The 24,098-nt window shown below is 41.8% G+C and overlaps 3 protein-coding genes across 3 annotated transcripts in view; 1 reads left to right on the top strand and 2 right to left on the bottom strand.

The window, feature by feature from the left end:
* Positions 1-5,080: 5,080 nt before the first annotated feature.
* Positions 5,081-5,794, bottom strand: G0S2 (G0/G1 switch 2). Its single transcript, XM_044004770.1, is given in 2 exon segments — positions 5,081-5,755; positions 5,757-5,794. Coding segments are annotated over 2 exon segments (306 nt in total). The 3' UTR covers positions 5,081-5,487.
* Positions 5,795-7,378: 1,584 nt separating this feature from the next.
* LAMB3 (laminin subunit beta 3) overlaps positions 7,379-24,098 on the top strand; it is a 95,843-nt gene continuing 79,123 nt past the window's right edge. Inside the window, exons 1-4 of the mRNA XM_044004085.1 lie at positions 7,379-7,411; positions 9,350-9,407; positions 22,585-22,767; positions 23,508-23,617. The gene's annotated coding sequence lies outside the window, so the exon portion shown is untranslated. The remainder of the gene's footprint in view (positions 7,412-9,349; positions 9,408-22,584; positions 22,768-23,507; positions 23,618-24,098) is intronic.
* On the bottom strand, positions 17,195-17,748 carry LOC122754673 (interferon lambda-1-like). Its single transcript, XM_044003162.1, is given in 2 exon segments — positions 17,195-17,287; positions 17,290-17,748. Coding segments are annotated over 2 exon segments (552 nt in total).

Here is a 24,098-nt window from a genome sequence, read left to right as displayed (position 1 = left end):
AAAACTGTATTCTTACAAATCTTGGTATTCTTTCTTAGACTTCTACAAATGTTACTTAAATTTTCTTGGGGCAGAGAGTCATGCTGGAGGATGTAGAGAATGTCAACTTGCACATCTCTTTTCCAAGCTAGGTATGGTTTGGGTATAGATTAGTGATAAATTAAATAAAATTGCTCTTGGAAGACTTGAGTCTAAGTTATAGAGTATTAGAAATATTTTTCAACAGTTATAATATTCTAGGTTTCTCCAACTCAAGGCTAGGAGGAGTAGTATAATATGGGCATGGGCATGGGGATGGGAATAGCAGTCAGCCTTAACAGACACATACACACACAAGTTAGGAATGAGAACATTTGAACATACATCTGCTCAGCTTGAATTGGGTGGCAAATAAGCTCCTTCTCCCACTGACTGCTTCTTGGCAGAGGCTCCTGAATCTTTGCCACTGATTAAGGAGAGTCTCACCCACCCTCAGCACAGAGAGAGAGAGGTGGGAACCTGCTGTTGTATTTTCTTTTCTTCTTCTTCTTCTTTTTTTTGCTGTTTTATTTCATTTGTGCAAAGATGGGTGGGGGGTGGGGGCAGGGAGGTGGAGAAGAGTGAGTGCTGGGTCCTCTCTCCTCCCATCTCTGCTATTCTAAACATGCTGACCTAGCGCATAGTTTAGAAGAATAATTAGTTAAAAGAAGAATAATTCTCTTTTCAGAGTCAAGGGCTGAGAAAAAGCTTTCTTTAGTTTTGGCTTTCCTTTCTCACCTCCCCCTCTCTTCTCATATGCTTACAATCTGGCTTCTGATGTCACTGCTCAACTGAAACAGAATTCTTCAAGGTCAACAAGTATCTAACTTGCTAAATGCAATGCCCTTTCCCCAGGCTTCATCCTTTTAAAATTTTCTGTAGTTCTAGGCACCATTGATTACTTCGGATACTCTATCTACTTTCAACTTTCATGACACTGTTCTCTCACGGTTCTCCTGACCTCTCCATTTTGTTCTTTCTCTGTTTTGCTGGATCATCATCCCTTATCTAACCATGAGAGTCTCCGAAAGCTCTGTCCTGAGCCCTCATCTCTGTTCTCTCTAGACTCTTTTTTTTTTTTCGGGGCAATGGGGGTTAAGTGGACTTGCCCAGGGTCACACAGCTAGTAAGTGTCAAGTGTCTGAGGCCGGATTTGAACTCAGGTACTCCTGAATCCAGGGCCAGTGCTTTATCCACTGCGCCACCTAGCTGCCCCCTCTCTGACTCTTTTGCCATAATCTCATCAGCTCTCAGGGGTTCAATGATTATATCCAAGCAGATGACTTCCAAACCTACAGGGAAACCTTTATCTCTCTCTCCTGAGCTTCAATCTCACATCTCCAACTGCCTGCTAGACATCTCCACCTGGTGGATTCTGCAGGATCTTAAACTCATTATATTCAAAACAGAGCTCGTTGTCTGAAACCTTCCTGTCCTCTAAATTTAATTCTTAATTCTGTCGGGAGGCATCCTCAATCCTCCCAGTGACCTAGATTCACAATCTCTGAGTCTTCTGCTCTTCTTTCCTCTTCCTCATTGGATATATTCCATCGTGTTGCCAAGTCTTTCCCATTCTACCCTCACAATATCTCTTCCAATCATTCTTCTCTATTCATGCAGCCATCTCTCTAGTTCATTCAGGACCTTATAACCTCTTATCTGAAACATTGTAGTAACCTCCTAATTGGACTCTTGGTCTCTCCTTTCTCCAATCCATCCTCCATAGAGCAGCCAAAAAAAATTGTCCTAAAGCTTCATCCTGGCCACGTGACTCCTTTGTTAAGAACCTCCAGTGGCTCCCTATTACCTCTAAGACAGCATGTAAAATGCTGTAGCTTAACATTTAGACAACCTGTCTGTAGTCTACATTTCCCAAGCTGTTGTTTTTCCCCTTATATTATTCCACTTCTCTGTTTCAGCCAAACTGGTCTGCTTACTTTACCAAAACTTAGAATAGCATGGGCCATACATACCATGTTGGAAATGCACTTCCTCCTCATCTCTGCCTTTTAGAATCTCTACCTTCCTTTGAGGGCAGCTAGGTGCCATAGTAGATAGAACGTTGGGCCTGAAGTCAGGAAGCCTGGAATTCAGATCTGGCCTCAGATACTTACTAGCTGTGTGACCCTGGGCAAGTCACTTAACCCTGTTTGCTTCAGTTTCCTTAACTATAAAATGAGCTGGAGAAGGAAATGGCAAATCACTCTAGTGTCTTTGCCAAGAAAACTCCAATTCAGTTCACACAGGGTTGGACATGACTGAAATAGCCGGACAACAGCTACCTTTGATGCTCAGATTGTTTGTCACATTCTATAGGAAGCCTTTCCTGATTCCCTTAGTTGTCAGTATTCTCTCCTTCCTCAAATCACATATATATATATATATATATATATATATATATATATATATATATATATATATATATATATATAGACAATGCCTGTTTACTCATTATATTGCCCCAGTCAAAATATCCTTGATGGCAGGGCCAGTTTTAAATTTTGTCCATGTAACCCCAGTGCCAAGCACAGTATCTTAGACAATAGTAAGAGCTTGACAAATGCCTGTTGGATGGAACTTGAAGTTATTAGATAATCTACAGGCGAGTGCTTTTCAGACCCTGCTTCTCAAACTGGTGTCTCTATATCTTCCTATAACCCTAAATGAGAGGACCTTCCCTACCTCTTGCCCTAGGCACAAAATCTCTAGTTATAGATCAGTTCTCCAGGAACCCCTCCTTGATCCCCCCCATCTCTATTAAAAGACAGTTCTTTTTCCATTGAACTCTCAGAATGTCAGCAGTTATTAAGCACTTATAAAGTGCTAAGTACTGTGCTGAGTGTTGGAAATATAAATTGAAGCAAAAAAAAGAAAGAAAAACTATGTCCTGGGAACTTACATTCAAATTGGGGAAGACAACAGGTACAAGAAAGCTGAAAATGGGGGTGAGGGAAAATACCAAGGGAATGGAGGAGAAAGAAAACTGGACAATAGTAAAAGTCAGAGGTGATGAGGAGCTGACCCCTTAGTAGTGAGAGTAGGACAGAAAGGAGAGGACTGGTATACTAAAGCTCTCTGTTATTTTTCAGTATGTAAAAGCAGTTTTCTTTGAGGCTCACTACTGCCAACTACTGTCCAACTTAAATCAATACCTGCTAGGCTTCCTCACTGGAAATTCTTCTCTGGACCTTGCTACTAAAACTTCTTGTCCCTAAAACCTTTTTTGTCACAATTTAAGTTAGTTTCCTCCAGAATGAAGGTCCCAATAGAGTTACAGCAGGGGAGAAAAGGCATATGAAGGTAGACAATCATCATTATCAATCCATAGTTCTACTGGGTTCCTCTTCCAACCATTTCTACCGTGCTTGATTATGCTCAGCTGAAAACAATCTCTCTCTTTTCTGTGTCCCCTTAGAACTTTGTGGTAAGTGTTTTAGAAGGCACCGTGGCATAGTAGATTGGTTTAGGGATAAGAAGATATGGTTTCAAATCCTGTCTCTTTGTACCTCAGTTTCTTTATCAGTAAATTGTGGGGATTGGCAGATTCTAATGATTCTAATGACTGATTCTGATGAAGAATGCTACGTATCTCCTGACAGAGAGATCATGTATTTTAGGATGCAGAATGAGACATTTTTTTGGACATCACCAATTTAAGAATTTGTTTTGCTTGAATATGCACATTTGTTTTCTTTCCTTTCCTCCCTTCCAATGGGGAGGTAATGGAAAGAAGTAAAAATAGATTTTTATTAATTGAAAAAATTAAATTTAATTTAAAAACCCAAGGGGTTTGAACTTGATGGCCCCTAAGGTCCCTTATAGCTTTAAATCTATAATCCTATGAAATATATTCTGCCTGTATTCCAGTTATTTGCATATAGGTCTCATCCACCTTACTGGATTATACTGTTGTCTAAGCAGAACCTTAAGGGAACAAGTCCTCTCCTCTCACTCTTTAGAAGTCCATGACCAAGAGTGTGCACTTTATCAACAAGAAGGTATCAGTTATTCTATTTGCCACAGTGCCTAGTATCAATGTTCTGCATTTGATGGGGACTTTATAAATACTGGGAGAATGGAAATATATCAGAGTTTGTGCTTGTTGAGTGACCTTGATTTGATATTAAGGGAGATGGTAGGGAGACTGTGTGCCCATGCATCTGGCTGCTTAATTGGAACTGCCAGCTATAGCAAAGGTTCTATGCTTTGGCCTTTGGCTGTGCCATATGTCATGTGGGTGATTGGACACTGTGAACTCTGGCCTGGGAAATATACATTGAGCTCTAGCCTAGAGAGAATGTACTTTTTTTGCTTCTTTTTCTATCTCAAATGCTTAGCACGTTACCTGGCACATAGTAGGTGCTTAATAAATGTATATGAATTGGTTGATTGAGTCTTACTATGATCTCAATCAGAAGAAGGGGAGCTGGGACAGGGAGCAAAAGCTAATAGGCAGTCCCATAAGAAGTTTCAAAGTGCTCCTCACTTTCTCTCCCACTCTACTTATACTAAAATGCAATTAGGAAGAAAGATGCCAAGACTTTGTCTGAATAATGTGAGGTGCATAGCTTTTCTCCTCTATTTATTAGTTCCTAAGATTTATAGCTAGAAATCTAACCCCTTCATTTCCTAAATGGAGAAAGTCCAGGTCACATGCTATAGGTAATAAATAGCAGTCAGGATTTGAATTAAAGTCCTAATGCAGTACCCTTTTCTTATACTTCCCTGATTTGGAACCTTTTATCCATTTAAAAAAGGACCATGAGCCCTCAGGAAAGTTGACAGTCTGACATTAGTCTTGTTTAAATAGGATAAAACTAATTTTATGGGATTGAATAAAGAGTTTCTGTCTATAAAAGATCCATTCCCCACCTCCAAATCTAGAAGAGTCCATAAAGGTACTAGATTCCTAAGTACCTCAGTACTAGAGGTGCCATGCTCTGGCTTTCAGGAAGTCGTTTTCTTTCTTCCATACAACTCCACAAACCCTAGTATCCTTCATTGGATCCTACTACCCATCCCCTACCACCACCTGCCACCCACACAAGCAGATGCCACCAAGTCTTATAAAAGTATTTTATTTCAAAATGCAAAATAGTGATCATTGTAATAATATTAATGATAATATAAAAGCACGTCCCCACCCTTTCTCCACAGTGCAGTGTTCCATGCACCCAGATACCGCAAAGGTATATAGATATCTCTATATATCTAGATATATAGTTGTTAGGACAGATCAGCCCTCTCTCCTGCTGCACAGCAGCAAAAACTAAGCTCCAGACATTCGTGTAGAACCCCTTGTGCTTGTTGTCTCGGTCACAGTCTAGTTCTTCCTTAGAAATCAGAAGCTTCCCAAAGAGAAGTGCAGAACCCCCTGTTCCATGGGCTGGGTCTTCCTCTCTCCCAATAGCCCTCTCCTCTCCCGTTCCTGAGGCAGCTCGCTTCTCTCTGCTTTGCTCTGTGATGCTCTTAGGAGGCATGCTGGCGATTGGAGAGGCTCCGACCTCTCAGGGCTTCTTGCTGCTTGCTTTTCTCCAGCAGTGCTTGCCTCCTCCTGTGCTCACCGAGCCTGGCTGCTCGCTCCGCTGCCGCCGATGCATCGTCCTCCTGAAGCCATCGGCCCGCACAGAAGGGACTGCATACTGTCTCCATCAGGCCAATCATGACTCCAAAGAAAGCCAGCACACTGCCCAGCACGTATAACTTCACCATCTTCCCTTTGGCTTCTGGGCCATCATTTCTTTGCGAAGGGGATCAGCTCCTGCACAGTTTCCATTTTTGACCTTTAAGATAAGGGGGTGACCTGTAGAGACACAAAGGTGGGGAAAGGGGGAACCCTTAGCAACTTCAAGTGGTAGGAAGAGCTATGGGAAGTGGAAGGAGATAGATTGGGGAAAGACTCTACTTGGGTTTCCATTTCCTTAATGGTAGAACTGGAAGGAATTTCAGAAATCATTAAACTTGGTGGGAACTTCAGGCATCATTAAATCCAATGCCCATCATTTTACAGATGGGAAAACTGAGGCCCAGAGAGGTCAAGTGACTTGTCTACCGTCACACAGCTGGAACATGAACTCAGGTTTGCTAATACCTGCTTCAGTGCTCTTTTCATTACAGCATGAGTTCCTATGGTAAAGGGCGGTAACCAACCCCTATTCTCTGAAGCCCGACCAAGCCCCCTTCTTCACCCCCTCCTCCCACTTGCAGCCTCTTTCAAGAACGCGGCTTCCCACTCCATTCCCAGCTCCCTCCAGCCTAGTAGGCAGAGGGGCATACGAGTGCTAGCGCTTTCCCTCTTCCAAGAAGGGAGCCCTTTTACCTGACGTGAGGTACTAGGAGCAAAACAGCTGTGGTCAGTGGGGCACTATGTTGGTCCAGTGGTGGAATGCCCCCTTCCCCTGGGCAGTTGCAGCTCCTCCAGATGAAGACTGCAGCTGGTGCGGAGGCTGGGACCAAGACCGCTTTTATTCTTTCTCGCGGCCCCACCCCCTCTTGGGGCAAGTTCTCCCAGGCCAGGGGAGGGAAGGAGGGGGGGAACGGGGGACAGGAGGAGGAGTTCAGGAAGCTAGAGTGTGAGTGTGGTGTGCTGGTTGCGGGGCGGGGGGGTTAAGGGGTGGTGTCCACGCTCTGTGCACGCCCTGGTAGTGTGAGCTGGGGGTGTCCAGGGAGGAGGAGTCCCTGGACAGCTAGGAGGGCGACCCTAGGAGGGCAGGCAGTCTTCCAGCCCGCAGGGTCAGACGTTTGGCACTCGAGGTAGTGAGCCGCTCAGGTTTTAGGCACGTATACAGGATATTACGATGATGACTTTATTTAACGTGGGATTTTTTTTTTTTTTTTGCGCGGGTGCGCAGCCTTCCTCTCCCACTTTTGCCATTAGCGATTCGTGGGGCAGTGGGGAATTTGCTGACACATCAGCGTTTTCCAGTCTCCAGTCACTGGAGTTCAGTTCCACCACCTTCTCAAGAGTGTATGGAGAAAAAAAAAAGAGTGTATGGAAGGCGAGAGAAAACAAAGGGAATAAGGAGCACAGATGAGATGTAAGGGAAGAGTTCCCTGGGCAGTAAGTGTTTGAGAGCAGGCATGGATGTGCACTTAGACTTTTTATTGCTACATTTGACGCGTGTGTATACTTTCCTGTCTAAGGCTCTCAGAACAACTTGAGTTCAAATTGTAGTCCTGTCCCTTACCACCTGTGACATCTTGGACAATCATTTAATGTCTCTGAGCTTCAATAATTGTACAATGAGGGGGTTGGATTAAATGATAACTAATGCTCCTCTTGAATGCTCAATTTATAATAATTCCATATGGGGAGCAGGGGTGGAGCTAGGAGGAGAACTAGCTTTTTGATGAGGACTAGACAATCACTTTGGAGTGACCTGATTTTGGTTTGGTAAGTGACATTTCTGCAACCAGAGCAAAGGGGATCAATCTATTTTGGGCAGCGGCTGGGAGTGAAGGGGAGGAAAAGAGGGTGGGGGAGATGAGCTGGCCAGAAAATTGCAAAGGTCAGTGATGCAATCTTGCAACAGGCTGACAGCAATCATTGCGAGCTCTGAGAGTAAGGACAGGGTGCAAGAGGTGTTTCTGGGATCAAAGATTTTAGTCATCTGAAATTTTAACAAGAACCTCTAGTGACTTAAATGGGTTGGTCAGACAATTTGGTTCTTTCAAAATCTGCTTTAGTTATCTGGAGATGTCAGGTTAAGGGATAGAATGACAACATATGTGAAACACTTTGCAAAACTTAAGTATCTATATAAATGCTATTATTAATCAATATTATTCACCGATACTCAATAAACATCTATTAAGTGCATACTATGTATTGGTTATTGTGCTAAGTGTGGAGGATACAAAAAGAGTCAAAAGACAGTCTTTGCCCTCAAGGAGCTTGAAATTAAATGGGTTGTTGTTATTATTATTATTATTATTATTATATTTTTAGGGGAGGGGGCAATCATTTGGAAAGTTGGCTCAATTTTCTACTTTGCCTGTGTAGATATGGAAATAATTGATCAATATCAGCAAGAATTAATTAAGCATTTATCACATGCATATGTACACATCCAGTGAGAGACTTAATGTCTCAAAAAGTTTGTGGTTTGTATTTCATTGCTTGTGGTTGTATTTAAAGTTTAAAACTTTAAAATTTGGTTAAGTTTCAGTTTACTTAGCTTGATGAATAAAAATAATGCCCTATAGCAGTAATGTCAAACTCAATTAGAAATAGATCTTTGCAGGCTGCATATCGAATTGTTGTTTAGTCATTTCAGTCATGTCTGACTGTAACCCCATTTGGGGTTTCTCTGCAAAGAAGCTGATGTGTCATTTGCCATTTCCTTCTCCAGCTCATTTTACAGATGAGGAAACTGAGGCAAACAGGGTTAAGTGGCTTGCCCAGGGTCACACAGCCAGTAAGTGTCTGATGACAGATTTGAACACATGAAGATGATTCTTCCTGACTCCAGGCCTAGTAATCCATCCACTATGACACCTGTCACATACTGACTTTAAAAACCACAAATTAACATTTTCTATGTTTTATTTTATTTTTATTTACTAAGAAAAAACATCACAAAACTTTTCCCAATTGCATTTAAAAAAATTTTTTTTTGGTGAGGCAATTAGGGTTAAGTGACTTGCCTAGGGTCACACAGCTAGTAAGTGTTAAGTGTTTGAGGCTGGATTTGAACTCAGGTCCTCCTGACTCCAGGGCTGGTGCTCTATCCACTGCACCACCTAGCTGCCCCCCAATTGCATTTTAATCTGGTTTGGGCCTCTCAGGAATTGGACACTTCTGTCCTATATAGACTGAATACTTAGTAAACATTCATCTTAAAAAAATGAAATGTGTTGGGTGTATTTTTTAGGGATCTGTGCTCCACTTACCTATAGCATCTATTATGTGCCCTGCGCTATGTTGGGCACTGGGGGAGACCAAGACAAAATGAAACAGATTTATTTTTTTTCAGACAGTGACTAGTGATCAGATAGTAGTATTCTGAGTTTTCCCACTCCCTCTCCATCATCAAAGAGGCATATGACCTTGAAAACTGACAGAAATAATATTTGTGTTTTCCCAAAGTAAAGATCAAAAGTCTGGGCATTGATTGATTGATTATAATATGGGTCAACAGGTTTAAAACAATATGGGGGAGTGGACTGGGTATCTGGAGTTGAATCCTGACTGCTAATAATTTGCTATGTGACCTTGGACAAGGTGTCTTTTTGGGTCTCAGTTTCCTAATCTGTAAAATGAAGAGGTTTGGACTAGGTGACTTCTAAGGTCTCTTCCACATCTAATATTCTGTAATTGTATGGTTTACAGACAAGAATATGACTTACTCCTTCATGTTTCCATATGTACCCTGAATCCTCTCTCATCGGTGAGTCAATTTAACCCACGCCAGCATTACAAAACGTTCTTAAGAATGCCATCTGTATGGACTTCCTCTGCGTCACATCATTGCAAAGAAGCAAGCTCGCTTCAGGAAAGTAGGGTCATCTGTGCTTCTGCTTTCTTGCATCCTGCTATGTCACAGAATCTCAGGGCTTCATATCACACAGCACTTCCCTTTTACTTCCCACCATACATCATGGGACTTGGCCATAAAGTCCCATGAACAAATTTGGCTGTGGAAGAGCTATGTGGAAACTGTGGCCATTGTGTAACTGTGGCCAGGCCATTGGAGATCTTTTCAACAGTTTTAGGTGATGTTAGCTGGAGCTTGGAATGGTGTAGGGAGGCAGAAGAGGGTGGTGGTGGATGACCAAAAAATCAGCTACATATCTTTGCTCATACTGATGTTCCTTATGCATGGAGTGCTCTGTTCACTTATTCAATTCAATTCAATTCAATTCAATTCAATTCAATTCAATTCAACTCAATTCAACAAGTAGCTACTGTGTCAATAGTCAACACACATTTATTAAGCACCTACTATGGGGCAGCTAAGAGGTTCAGTGGATAGAGCACCTGGCCTAGAGTCAGGAAGATCTGAGTTCAAATTTGGCCTCAGACACTTGCTAGCTGTGTGACCCTAGACAAGCCATTTAACCTCTGCTTCAGTTTCCTCAACTGTATATTGGAGATAATAATAGCAACAACTTCTCAGGGTTGTTGTAAGGATCGAATGAGATAATATTTGTAAAGTACTTAAATGCAGTGTCTGGCACATAATAAATGCTATATAAATGTTAGCACATATTATTATTATTCATAATTTTAAAACGTATTGATGCCTTTTGGTTTTTTTACATCTGTTATTTCTAAAAATTCCTTTCTCTCCCTCATTGAACTATATTTCATAACAAAGAAAGAAAATTAAACAAAAATGCCTGATTCAGCAGCTGCTTTTGAACAACTTTCTGCCCCAGACACTTGCTATTTCCATCGTCTGTTCTTTAGAACTACTTTTTTAGTTGCTTGGAATTCATCCTTTTTTTGGTGACCTTTTAATTTACATGGTTGTATTCATGCATACTGCTTTTCTGCTTCTGTTTATTTCATTCTACATAAATTCTTACACATCTTCTCATGTTTCTTTAAATTTCCCATATGGTCATTTATTACTGGCACGATAATATTCCATTACATTGTTTTACCACATTTTGTTCATCCAGCCCCTAATTGATGGGTGACCACCTTGCTTCCATTTCTTCACTCTTACAAAGAAGTATTGCTATGAATATTTTGGGGGCAGCTTGGTGGCACAATGCTGGACCTAGATGGAGTGTTGAACTTGGAGTCAGGAACACTCACCTTCCTGAGTTCAAATCTGGCTCAGACACTTACTAGCTGTATGACCCTGAGTAAGTCACTTAACCCTGTTTGCCTCAGTTTCCTCCTCTGTAAAATGAACTGGAGGAGGAAATGGCAAACCATCCCAGTATCTTTGCCAAGAAAACCCCAAACAGGGTCACAAAAAGTCAGACATGACTGAAAAATGACTGAACAACAACAAATGAATATTCTGGTATATTTGGGACATTTTCCCCCTGTTGGTTATGTCCTTGGGTTATATGGAGATCACTGGGCCAAAGGGTAGAAAAAGTTAGTACTTTTTTTTTGCATAATTCCAAACTGATATCAAAAATGGTTGGAATAATTCACAACTTTACCAATTAGTATAAGGCACATTTTTCAATCCCAGCATAATTCCAGTAGTGCCATTTGGCTTTAAGTCACGGACCTTTGCTACTTAAGGGATGAAAGATATAGATCACCAAGAGGGTCATTTGCATTATATACTAGTGAAGAATTGCAGAGGAGAGGTGGCATTGAGGATATCATTAGAGAGATCAATGCCCTGAAAAGGAGGTTGGAAAATTGGGTAGTGAGAGTGAGGGATAATCATGATAGCTATTGTGCTCCACTAGAATCCATGCAAGGACAAGAGATTAAATGCAAGGCCTCTAAGAATTTGGGGGGACCACATGTGGAAAGTTTTTGAGAGAGTGTGAACAATAGCAGAACAGGATGAAAAGCTATAAATAGATGGTGATCTGCATCTTAGATTGGATTATAGATTTAAAGCTTGAGTGGATGCTCAAAGTTTATTTTATCTAATACTCCCATTTTGACACATGAAGAAACTGAGGCCCAGAGAGGTTAAGTGAGCTTAATAAAGTGATATGGGCAGCAAATAACAGAAATGGGTTTAAAAAGTGGTTTATATACATTATCTCCTTTTTTTCTTTGAAGTAGCTACCAGAGGATTTCAGTTACAGAATTCTAGAAATAATTCTTATAGAGGTTGCTTCATGATAATTTAGAAAGAAAAGTGGGGGGGTAGCTAGGTGGTGCAGTGGATAAAGCTCTGGCCCTGGATTCAGGAGGACCCGAGTTCAAATTCCGCCTCAGAAACTTGAGACTTATTAGCTGTGTGACCCTTAGCAAGTCATTTAACCCTCATTGCCCTGAAAAAGCAATGCTGTTAATATTGGTGCCTCTGGTATTTGCTGCTGATATCCAGCACTTAGCATTGTGCCTAGCACATACTAGGTGCTTAATAATTGTTTATTGATTGATTATTATTTATTTGATCAAGTCTTTCAAGGTATTTTTGTGGATAAGAACGAGGGCTTTGGGCTAAATGCTATTCCAGTTGGAGTGATTCAGACAAGTTGAACCTTTATATGGGCAGCGAAGTGGCACATTGAATAGAGTGTCAGACCTGGAATCAGGAAGACCTGAGTTCAAATCTAGCTTCAGACAATTACCAGCTAAGTAACCCTGGGCAAGTCACTTAACCCTGTTTGGCTCAGTTTCTTCATCTGTAAATTGAGCTGGGGAGGGAATGGCAAACCATTACCATGTCTTTGCCAAGAAAACCCCAAATGGAGTAGAAAAGAGTCAGAAGCAATTAAACAACAACAACTACCTATAGAATAGCAATGAATGGATAGATGTCAAATAGGACTGAGGTCTCTATTGGAGTGCCTCAGGAACCTATCACTATTGTTGTGCTGTTCTATATTTTTATCAATGACTTTGATAAAAGCATAGATCATATGCTCTTCATATTTGCAAATGACACAAAGCTGGAAAGAATATAGAGCACTTTGCATAATAGAGTGAGAAGTTAAAAAGTTCTAAATGACCTAGAATAATGAGCTAAATCTAATGGGATAAAATTTAATAGGGATAATAAATATAATTTGCAATTATATAGTGCTTTAAAGTTTGCAAAGTGCATTTTACAAATATTATCTCAATTGATCCTCACAACCACCTTGGGAGGTAGGTGCTATTGTTATCTACATTTTATAGATGAAGAAACTGAGGCAGACTTGCTTCAGGTGACTTGCTCAGAGTCACACAACTAAGTATTTGAACTCAGGTCTTCAGGTCCAGTGCTTTGACCATTGTGCCACCTAGCTGTTTCATTTGGGTTAAAAAAAATCAGCTTCATAAATAAGGCAGCTGTGAGCAGAGAGCATTTCATGTAAAAAAGTCCTAGTAAACTGGAAACTCAATGTCTGTCATAGTGTGACATGGAAGTGGAAAAAAAAAGGTTGTAGTAATAGTGTCCAGGGTGAGAGAGGTGATAATTCCACCATACTCTGACCTGTTCAGACCTTATTTAGAGGATTGTGTTTAGCATTTAAGAAGGACACTGAGAAAGGGTAGACTAGGGACCATACTATATATGGATTGATTAAAGTAATTGGGGATGCTTCATCTAGAGAAGGGGATCTGTGTTAGCTTCAAATATTTTAAGAGTTGTTGTATGGAAGATAGATTAGACTTGTTGGCCTTGACCCCAAAGGGCAGAACTAGGAGCAGTGTGAGGACTTTGCAGATAGCTCACAAGTCAAGGTTATGGAAAATATGCCAGCAATGTGAGTTGCACAAAGGCACAGTAGGATGTCCTAAGGGGGTGATGAGTCCCTTTTCAGGAGGGGATCTTCAACTGAAACTAGGTGGCTAAGGTCTCCCACTGCATCTGGGGCCATCACCAGTCATCTTGACCTACGTCTTGCCCTTGGACCCTAATGATTCTGGAGGTGAGAATGAGGCTGATGACTGCACAACTCTGTCTCACTTAAATCCAATTCACTTGCAAGTCAAGACATCAACGTGCTGATATCATTGATCCTCTTGGAGAATGAAAGAGTGAAATTGACCACCACCATCACCAAGACCAACAACAACAGCAGCAGCAGCAGCAGCAGCAAGATGGCCACTTGTTAGAGAAGTCATAGAGAACTTGCTTGCTCAGATATCTGCTCGACTAGCTGGCTTCTGAGTTCCTTCCCACTTCTAAATTTCTGTGACATTCTGAGATTTCTAAGTCTTCTTGTCCAGGAACTGGCCTCCTTTCTGTTCCTTGAATATGATCCTCCATCTTCCAAATCTGAATGTTTTCACTGAATATCCTTTATGCCTGGAAGGTCCTCTCTCCTCAGGTCTGATTCCTGGCTTCAAGCCTCAGCTAAAGCCCTCTGCAAAAAGCCTTTCCCAGTCTTCCTTAATCTTAGTGTCTTCCCTCTGAGACTAGATCCAATTTATCCTGTATAGATCTTCTTTGTATACATTTGCATGTTCTCTCCCCTCATTAGACTGTGAGCTCTTTGAGAGCAGGGACTTTTGGGGGGCCCTTTACAATGCTTAGTACAGTGCCTGGCACATACATAATAAGTGCTAATCAACTGCTACTGAATAGCAGGATAAACAGAGGGGAATAAAGTGTAGGGAGATTGGCCAGGTTATAAAGGGCTTCAAAAGCCAATCAGAGTATTAAATTAAATTAAAATTTTTTTTGATTCAGGAGCCATTGGAGATTATTAAATGGGGAGGATGATATCTTCAGAACTGAAGAGCACTTTGACAGCTGAATGGAGGATAGGTTGGAGTGAGTAAAGATTGGAGGCAGGGAGACCCACCAGAGGCTGTGGCAATAGTAGAGGTGTGAGGGGATAGGGGTCTGCAACAGTGGGGTGGCAGTGCCAGAGGAGATAAGGGGGCATATATAAGACATGTTTTGAAGGTAGAATGACTACATAAAATATGCATTTTAGGGAGGCAGGATCATTACCAGAAGGATTGTGAGTGAAGGAAAACTAATGAGAACTGAACTTGCATGAGGAAAAGATTTGGGCCCAGAATTCGGGGATGATCAGCCTACCACTGTATTCTATCCTGGTGAGACCACACTTCAAATATAGTGCTCATTTGGGGAGGGGCTCAGGTTTAGGAAGGCCACTGACGAGATAGAATGGTGAACTGGGGATGTTCAACTATGGAGATCTTTAGACTGAGAAAAGATATTGGGAGAACAAGGCAGCTATCTTCACTTTTTTGTGTGTGGGGGGGGCAATGAGGGTTAAGTGACTTGCTTAGAGTCACACAGCTAGTAAGTGTCAAGTGTCTGAGGCTGGATTTGAACTCAGGTCCTCCTGAATCCAGGTCTGGTGCTTTATCCACTGTGCCACCTACCTGCCCCCTATCTTCACATATTTTAAGGGTCCTCGTGTAGAAGAAGAGTGACACTCAGAATTGGAACTAGGGTAGGCAATTGAGCCTTTTGCTCAGGCTCTGAAATTTAGAGGATTGCCACCTCCCTCACTGGGAGCCATAACAGACAATTTAGTTATTGCCATCAGATGGAAAAACATCAGAACACCGCTACACAAACCATCTGCTTAATGTGGCCATGGCATCCTCCTGTTGGTCCCAACTCTTTCTATTCTAAATACCATTAAGACTCTTTTCTCTATTCCTTTGTCCTGACAATATTTCTTTTAAAAGTCCCATTTACAAAGGAGTTTCAACAAAGAATTTTTTTTAGAAGGCAAAGCTTCAACAGATTTGTTACATAACAATTCACATCTATGTTACAGATCACACTCCTAAAGTTTCTGCTCCAAAGTTTATGGCCACATATACCTTATCAACTAGGCAGAGAAAACCACTATTATCATAAAGCACTCTTTGTCCTAGTTCCCAGTATACTCTAGGCTAAACATTGGCTTCTGATACAAAAACCAGTCCTTCCAGCCAGACTGGGGAATATTTCCAGAACAGATACAACAGCTACAATATCAACTGTTTGCCCAAGACACTTCAGCAAAAGTGTGGTTTCCATAGCAACCCAGAGGGTGAAGAACAGAGACTTGAGACACAAACTGAAGAATCCATTGTCCCAGCTGCCATTGGCCCTGTGCTGGGGCCATCTATCCCATTATGGTAACATCCCTGTGGTATAGTAGATCAGGCATTAGACTTGGAATCAAGAAGACCTAGAATCAAATCCTACTCTAGACACTTAACCCTTTTTATCCTCAGTCCCTGTAAAATGAGTAGGTTGGCTACAACAGGCTCTATGCTTTCTTTCAGTCCTAGATCCATGATCCCAGGGTCCAGGGAGGTGACTACTAGTTCACCTCCCCCTTTCACCTTCTTGGGAGGAGATTTTGGGGAAAAGAGGTCAAGGTTCCTTAAGTTTCCTAACCTACATCATTTGGGGCTCATGGGCCAGACTACCTGGAGGATAGGTACTCACACTCCTGGTCAGTCTACATCCAAACAACAGACTCATAAGAAAGCCACCTGTAGTCAATTAAGTGAATGGTGGTATTCCTAGGAGTTGGGAGCCAGAGACCTTGTATCCCTGGTGAGATCCCTACCCTGGCCTGGTCCTAGCCTTGCTTCCTTCCCATCACTGGTCTTGTGTTCTATTCCAGGTCAATCTTTTTTTTTTTTTTAATAACAAACATTTTTATTTATAGTTTTGAGTTTATTCAGTCTTTCTTTCACTGCCCCATTTTGTATGTTAGGATTCTTACTTAATACTCTAATTAGTTTTATTCTGTTTAGACCTAAAAGGTAGACCTAGGAGTAATAGGTGTGAGTTGCAGGGTTTTATTTATTTATTTTTTGGGGCAGGGCAGTGAGAGTTAAATGACTTGCTCAGGGTCACACAGCTAGTAAGTGTCAAGTGTCTGAGGCTGGATTTGAACTCAGGTCCTCCTGAATCCAGTGCTGGTGCTCTATCCATTACTCCACCTAACTGCCCCATGAGTTGCAGTTTTCAATTGAATGTAAGGAAAAACATTCTAACAAAAAATTTTATCCAGTAGTACAATTGGGTGCTTTGGTAGGTAATAGGGTCCCTCTTCACCAGAAGTCATAGATTTATAGTGTATCCCATGATATTTTGTAGGAGTCCTTTTCCCATCTCCCATTCCCACTAAAAAGTTAGGATCCTGAGTGCAAGCCCAGAGGTACCTCTGAGAGATTGGGGATATCCTTCTCATCTGAGGATTGGGTCCTCACTTCCTAGGTCCCCATTGCAAAGGGCTGTATCTTCTGAGGCCACCAAGTTCAGTGTGTCCATTTTACAGATGGAAGGACTGAGCCCCAGAGAGGTTTTCACTTCCCATTTTGGGGAGAACTTCAAAAGTTCCCCCCAATATCAATTATAATTAACACCCAATTTTCATTTAATCAGCATTAATTAGCTTTTATTTTTTTTTCATTTTATTCAACAAAATATAAAAAAAATACAAAAGTACAAAATCATCCCGTGGAGTATAAATAAAATATGTAAGTGTTGGGGGTAGGGGTGGGGAATAAATAGATGGGAAGAGTGTTGGGCTATAAATAAGGTTTGGAAGTCTGTAAGTCCAGCCTCAGAGCTCAGGATGCCCAGCTCAGGCTAGGCCTGGATCATCGACAGAGCGGAGATCTTGGGTCACCAGTCGGAAGAGGTTGAGCATGATTGAAGCCTCCAGGCAACCCTGAGATTCCTTCTTCCTGGCCTCGCTGAGCCTGTGTAGCCAAAGTTGACCAGCAGGCTTGGATCCTCTAGAAGGCAAGAGAGTAACACAGCTTTGGATCTCCTGGTTGATGTGGCTGAGGGTTTGTAGAGGTTGAACCAGAACCTTCTCCAGGTCAGGGTTATCCATGGCTTTCAAAGTCTCCAGAGTCAATTTCAGTTCAGCTTTTAGGACTATGAGTCGATCTGACAGCTGTAGTCGCCGAAGGTCCCAGTTTCTGTGGAATAATTTGGAGCTACATTTCCTCCCTTTCAGACGCATGGATTCCTCGTAGGTGTCCTTAGCCGTCTTGAAGGCATCCAGCTCCCGAGGTGAAAGAGACTTGAAGCGGCTGATCTGACAACCCCTCTCGGTGGGAGGGTTGGGGGGGGTCGGGGCCAGGTGCCTCGAGATCACCCCCGAAATCAGGAAAAAGAACAGCACGAGAGTTTGGGAAAACATCATCGTTCTGCAAAGTCGGGAGCTCGGACGGCCTCATTTTAACCAGTTAAGCTGGAGGGAGTACCCCTGATGTATGAAAAATGGAAATGGATTCAGAAATCCCGCTGCTGCTCCCAGGTGAAAAAGGGCGGGGCCAGGCATCTACAGGTGTGCTTAGGTATGGAGGACGGGTACTGGGAAAGGGAAACTGAAAGCCTAGGAAAGAGCCCTGAGGGAAACTTGCTGACCCACGGGAGTCATTTCCCAGAGGCAGCTCCGTTTTGTTCATTCCTCACCCGGATTTGGATGCCCCTCCTCATCCTTTTCCCATCTCATCTCTCCCTTCTCTGTCCTTCATTTTATCTATGGCCTCTCGCCGCCCTCCTTCCATTAATTAGCTTTTATGAAGAGATATTTAATGAGAAAATAGAGCAAGAACAGAAAGAAGTACATAAACATTCACCTCCTCCCATGAACAGGGTAATACTCTCACTTATACTATGTTAATCCTTGGGGTTATTAGAATCTAACTTAAAATGATGCAGATCGAACCATATTATTTCTATTGTTTTTGTTGTTGTTTTTCTTTTTTGAGGTTTTTCCTTTTTGCTCTGATTCTTCTCTCATTACATGAGTAATGCAGAAATATGTTTAATGTCATCAGATTACTTGCTGTCTTGGGGAGGGGGAGAGGGAGGGGAGGGATGGAGAAAAATTTGAAACTAGAAATCTTATATAAACAAATGTTGAAAATTATATCTAAATGTAACTGGAAAATAGTAAAATATTTATATGGGGGGAAAAAAGAAATCACATCTTTAGGGGCTTCTTCCCTCAGGGGGTCAGTAACCTGCAAACTCTGGGATGTGTTCTAGTTTCTGTATTCCTGGTGGTTTTCTAACCTTTTGAAGTTCACAAGGTTGTACTCTAGTCTAGTCCATCTCCAGCACTTCTTTGTCTAAGGCAGGGAAGAATAGAGGCATCAAGGACAAAAGCATTTGGAAGCCCACATGCTCACAGTTTCACAGTCAACCCAGGTAGGAAGAATAGGCCAATAGTGTATTCCCCATCCAGAGGCTTACAGTAGTTATTGATACCTCACTTCAATACAGCCAAGTAAAAAGAAGCTGGCTTTGGGCTTTCAGTTGATCAAAAAGACATTCTGTAATTAGACCAGAGGCAATCAATGAATACCAGCTCCTGAGCCAAGCTGGAAAGTAAGATTCTTCCATTGTATGTCATCAGAGATGATCATCAGGTCTTTTCATGTGCTTTGGCTGGAGGCAGGGCATCTGAGGATTGGGTCCTCACTTCCTAGGTCCCCATTGCAAAGGGCTGTATCTTCCGAGGCCACCAAGTTCAGCGTGTCCATTTTACAGATGGAAGGACTGAGCCCCAGAGAGGTTTTCAAATAGAGGCTGGATGACCCTTCGTTAGGGATGTTCAAGAAAGAATTTCTGTTCCATTTGGATTATAGGTAGCTAGGTCATGGATAGATGTCTAGGCTTAGAGTCAAGAAGACAAGTTCAAATTCAGCCTCAGATATTTGCTAGCTGTGTGATCCTTAGAGAGTCACTTCACCACTCTTTGTCTCAGTTTCCTTTAGTGTAAAATGGGGATAATAATAGCATCTACTTTCCTTGTTGTGAGGATGAAATGAGAGAATCTTTGTAAAGTGTTCTACATAGTGCCAGGCACATAATAGACACAAATTTCTTTCTTACCTTCCTATCTTCTATCTCCGACTGCCTCTCAGCCATCTCGAACAAGATGTCTAGTGGACATCTTAAACCCAAACTTGTTATTTTCCCTCTAAACCCTCCTTACTTCCTACCTTCCCCATTACTGTAGAGGGAAAAAACTATCTATCTTCCTGGTCCATCAGGCTTACAATCTAAGTGTCATCCATGACTCCATATCTTATATGTTGCCAAGGTCTTTCGATATTACCTTTACAACATCTCTCAAATACACCCTCTTCTCTCTTCTCTAACTGCCACCTCTCTAGTGCAGACCCTCTTCACTTCATACTTGGACGGCTGCAATAGCCTGCTGGTGGGTCTGCCTGCCTCAAGTCTCTCCCCTCTAATTCATCCTCCATTGAGCCACCAAAGTGATTCTTCTAAAGTACAGGCCAGACCATGTCACCTGCTAGATAAACTTCAGTGACTTCCTATCACCTCCAAGATCAAATACAAAATCCTCTGTTAGGTGTTACAAAATCCTTCATAGTGTGTTAGGGAAATAGGTGGGGGTTTGAGAAAGGGGTAGGGGTTGGGGATAGGATTTCTTAGGAATTCCTCTTTAAAAATTACAGCCTCTTGCACACAAATCCAATTAAAATAAAATAATAGTTTGTTTAGGGTGCTAGGGAAAGGAAACCAAGAGAGAAATCCTTGGACTTCTTTTCATGGGGAGAAGGCATGGCACAGAGCGTGGCTCTGAGATACCTATCTCCTTGAGCAGAAGACAGGCAGATATTTTTTAGAGGTCTGATGGTGGTCCAATGAGGTGATTGTCTGACTATGGAAAGTTCCCCAATTGGGGGAGGACCATCCCCCACTGGTGGTGTCTGGGGGAAGTTGGGTGAGGGGTGGCTCTGGATCTCTCAAGCCATCTCTGTCCTCCTCACACCACAAAGGCAGCAGCCACACCCAATCCCATCTCCCTGAGGGGTAGGGGAGACTGGTTAGTCGTGTCTGTCCTTTGGTTTAGTTTCTCAAGGAGAAGGTTCTTTTGATTTACCCCCAGAGAATTTCTGGGGTATGCTAGGCCTATAACATTAGCTTAGTCCCCTCTTGCCTTTCCAGTCTTTTTTTCCCCCCGGGACAATGAGGGTTAAGTGACTTCCCCAGGGTCACATAGCTAGTAAGTGTTAAATGTCTGAGGCCAAGTTTGAACTCAGGTCTTTCTGAATCCAGGGCCAGTGCTTTATCCACTGCACCACCTAGTTGCCCTTCCAGTCTTCTTATACCTTCCCCTCATATACTCTTAGATGCAGTGTCACTGGCCTCTCTGCTGTTCCACAAACAAAACCCTTCCTCTTTCTGCTTCTATTGTGGTTTTCTGACTGTCCTCTGTGCCTAGAATGTTCTCCCTCCTTATCTCTGCCTATTGCCTTCCCTAACTTCCTTTAAGCCCCAACAAAAACCCCATCTTCTACAGGAAACCTTTCCTGACCTCTCTTAATTCTAATGCTTTCCCTCTCAATTATTTTCTATTTATCCTGTGTTTAGCTTTTTTTTGGTATATATTTGTTTACTTGTTGTCTTCCCATTAGACTGTGAACTCTGTCAGGGTAAGGATTGTCTTTTGCTTCTTTTGGTATCCCAGAACTTAGCATAACACCTGGCAAAGTGTAGGTGCTCAATAAATGTTTATTTGACTGACTGCTCAACTCAGTTCCTATAAGATCTGGAAAAGCTTCTTGGAGAAGATAACATTTGAGGTAGACTTTAAAGGATGTGTAGAGGCCCAAGAGGTGAAGGGGGTGGGGAATGGAAAGAACATTCTAAACATAGGGAACGGAGTGAATAAAAGCACAGAATGTTCAGAGGGTGGTGGTGGTGGTGGAGGAGGTAGTGATGTTGCCAGCCCAGTGATTATTCTAGGAACACGTCTGGAGCACAGAGTATGTTGGAGGGGATTTTGAATAAGTAATTCGAAGAGTTTGAACACAGTGACATAACCACATCTTTGTTTAAGAAGAATGCAGAATCATAGAATGTTAGAACTGGAGGGGACCTTAGGTATCATCCAGTTGAGTGGTTTCCAACCTTTTTGATTATGATGATCCCTTTGGATGCCAAGAAAATTCAGACATCCACATGATAGCAGCAGTGCTATATCTCTCTACCCAATCAAGAAAATATATAACAAAAAGTTACTATGAATACAGTAACACATTTAAAGGAATCTCTGTTTTATTAATCATAACAACATCTGCACATGTGAGAAATTAGTACTATAAAGTATGTGAGTTTTAGTCTACAGAAAACATGTTTATTTACCATCACACTGCATATTTTGTGGGAGATAAATGAAGCTCAAAATGACAATGTTTGTTGTACACATGGATTTGTAGACTCTTTTCTTTTATTCCATGGTGCCTCCTCTCAACCCTCAAGTAGGAGTCTATAGCTTGCAGAGGGTAAGCACTGATCTAGTCCAACAGCCTCATTTTTCAGATCAGGAAACTGAGACCTCGAAAAGTTAAGTGACTTGCTAAAGGTCACGTAATTTGTAAACGACAGAGTTGGAATTTAAACCTAGCCCTTTGACACTAAATTCGATGCTCTTTTTTTTTAAACTAGGTCAAAGTCTGGTGGTGGGATAAAGGATCAATTGAAGGGGGAGAGAATGAGTTGGGAAGACTTGCCAGGAAGTTATTGCAACATTCCAGGAAGGTGGTAATAAGGTAGTATTAGTGGGGATAGAAAGGTAATAGGGCATTTTTAGTGGGGATAGAAAGGAGGGGAGAGTCATAGAAGGTAGAAGTAAATGATAGAATTTGACAACCTATTGGATTTAATGAGCATAAGTAAAAAGGCTTGGAGATGACTGAACCCTTCAGAAGGTATGATTTTTGATATAGATTATATACAGGTCAGACAGACTATGTCACCTGCTGGATAAACTTCAGTGACTTCCTATCACCTCCAAGATCAAATACAAAATCCTCTGTTAGGTATACAAAGTCCTTCATAGCTTAGTGCCCCCCTGCCTTTCCAGTCTTTTTTTTTTTTTTTTTTGGTGGGGCAATGAGGGTTAAGCGACTTGCCCAGGGTCACACAGCTAGTAAGTGTGAAGTGTATGAACATGTAAACTCGTGAAAAACATATTTCCATTATGTGATTTTAGGAAAAAAAATCCTCCTTGGATATCTCATCATGTTGTGAAGAGGACCATGGTTTCTTGAAGGATATGTGAAAGGTTTCTACTACAATAAAGGCTTCCAGTACAGCCATGGCGATGGATTGTGACTACAGTCTGAGGAACAGGAGAACCAGAACAGTTAAGGCTGGAGATGCTCACCATCCGAAGGTCAGCTAATAGATAACACTCATAAGATGTGCGTGGTGGGAGTGCCCACACTGATGAATTGTGACTCCTTGAAGTGGCAAGTTTGGTCCTTTAAATGGGACATGGGAGTATGCTTCATCTTTTCCATGAGAATGTAAGTTCTGGGGGAAGCTAGGTGACTCAGTGTATAAAGCACTGGCCCTGGCTTCAGAAGGACCCGAGTTCAAATCTGACCTCAGACACTTGACACTCACTGGATGTGTGACCCTGGGCAAGTCACTTAACCCTAATTGTCCTATGAGAGAGAGAGAGAGAGAGAGAGAGAGAGAGAGAGAGAGAGAGAGAGAGAGAGAGAGAGAGAGAGAAAGTTCTTGGAGAATAGGGATCATCTTTTGTCTTTCTTTTGTATCCTTCATATTTGTTGAGTCCAATTAAAAATCCATGCAGTTGTAATGGAAAAAAATAAAATACCTCATACATAAAAAAAAAATCCATGCAGTAGTAGAGATTGCTAAGTGAGGAATTATGTTATGATTATTTTAGAGAGAGTAGCCTATCCTTGGCTTTGAGCTTTGCTCTCGAAGTTGCTCAAGAGCCAGCAGTCTGACACTGTTTCTTGCGCTCTGCCCTCCTCTCCATTTCTCCTCCCTTTCTGCACTCAGGGGCATTGACAAAAGAATACCAGGGAGAAAAGGAAGAAATGGAAAAAGCCTGGGTGGGGTTGGCTCTATGATCTCACCATTTGCTTTTCCCTCTTGTAGCTATCAACCAGTGAGATCCACCAGTCAACTGAGAAGGAACAGAAGCCAGGAGTCTTGAGCCATAACTTCAGTAACTAACTTGGCTGGTTACTAATTTAGTAACTATGTAGGTGAGATCATCATTACAATTGCCTAAACGTCTAGAATGTCAAAGTTGGAATGAGCCCTTAGATATCATCTCATCCACTGGAGTTGGAGCTCTGCCATTTGCTGGCTGAGTGACCTTGAGAAAGCCACTTCCCTACTGAGGTTTCATTTTCCCATTTTGTAAAATAGAGGCAATAATTTTTGTGTTACTTACCTAAGAGAATTGTTAAAAAGAAAAGCACTTTTAAAATGTGAGAGTGATATAGAAATAAGAGGCATTTATAGGTGAGGAAAGTAAAATCCCATTTGCTTTAAAATTTGCTAGGCAATCTTACATGTTATTTCAGTTTCACAACAACTTTTTGAGTTAGGTATTATTATACCTTCCTTTTTATGTTGTTGTTCAGTTGTTTTCAGTCATATCTAGCTCTTCACAACCCCATTAGAAGTTTTCTTGGCAAAGATACTGGAGTGGCCATTTCCTTCTCCAGCTCATTTTACAGA

This window comes from Dromiciops gliroides, chromosome 4 (assembly GCF_019393635.1).
Source record: "Dromiciops gliroides isolate mDroGli1 chromosome 4, mDroGli1.pri, whole genome shotgun sequence".
In the NCBI taxonomy this organism is placed as follows: Eukaryota; Metazoa; Chordata; class Mammalia; order Microbiotheria; family Microbiotheriidae; genus Dromiciops; species Dromiciops gliroides.
Note: the sequence above shows the minus strand (reverse complement) of the source record. Positions and strands in the feature narration are given on the sequence as shown.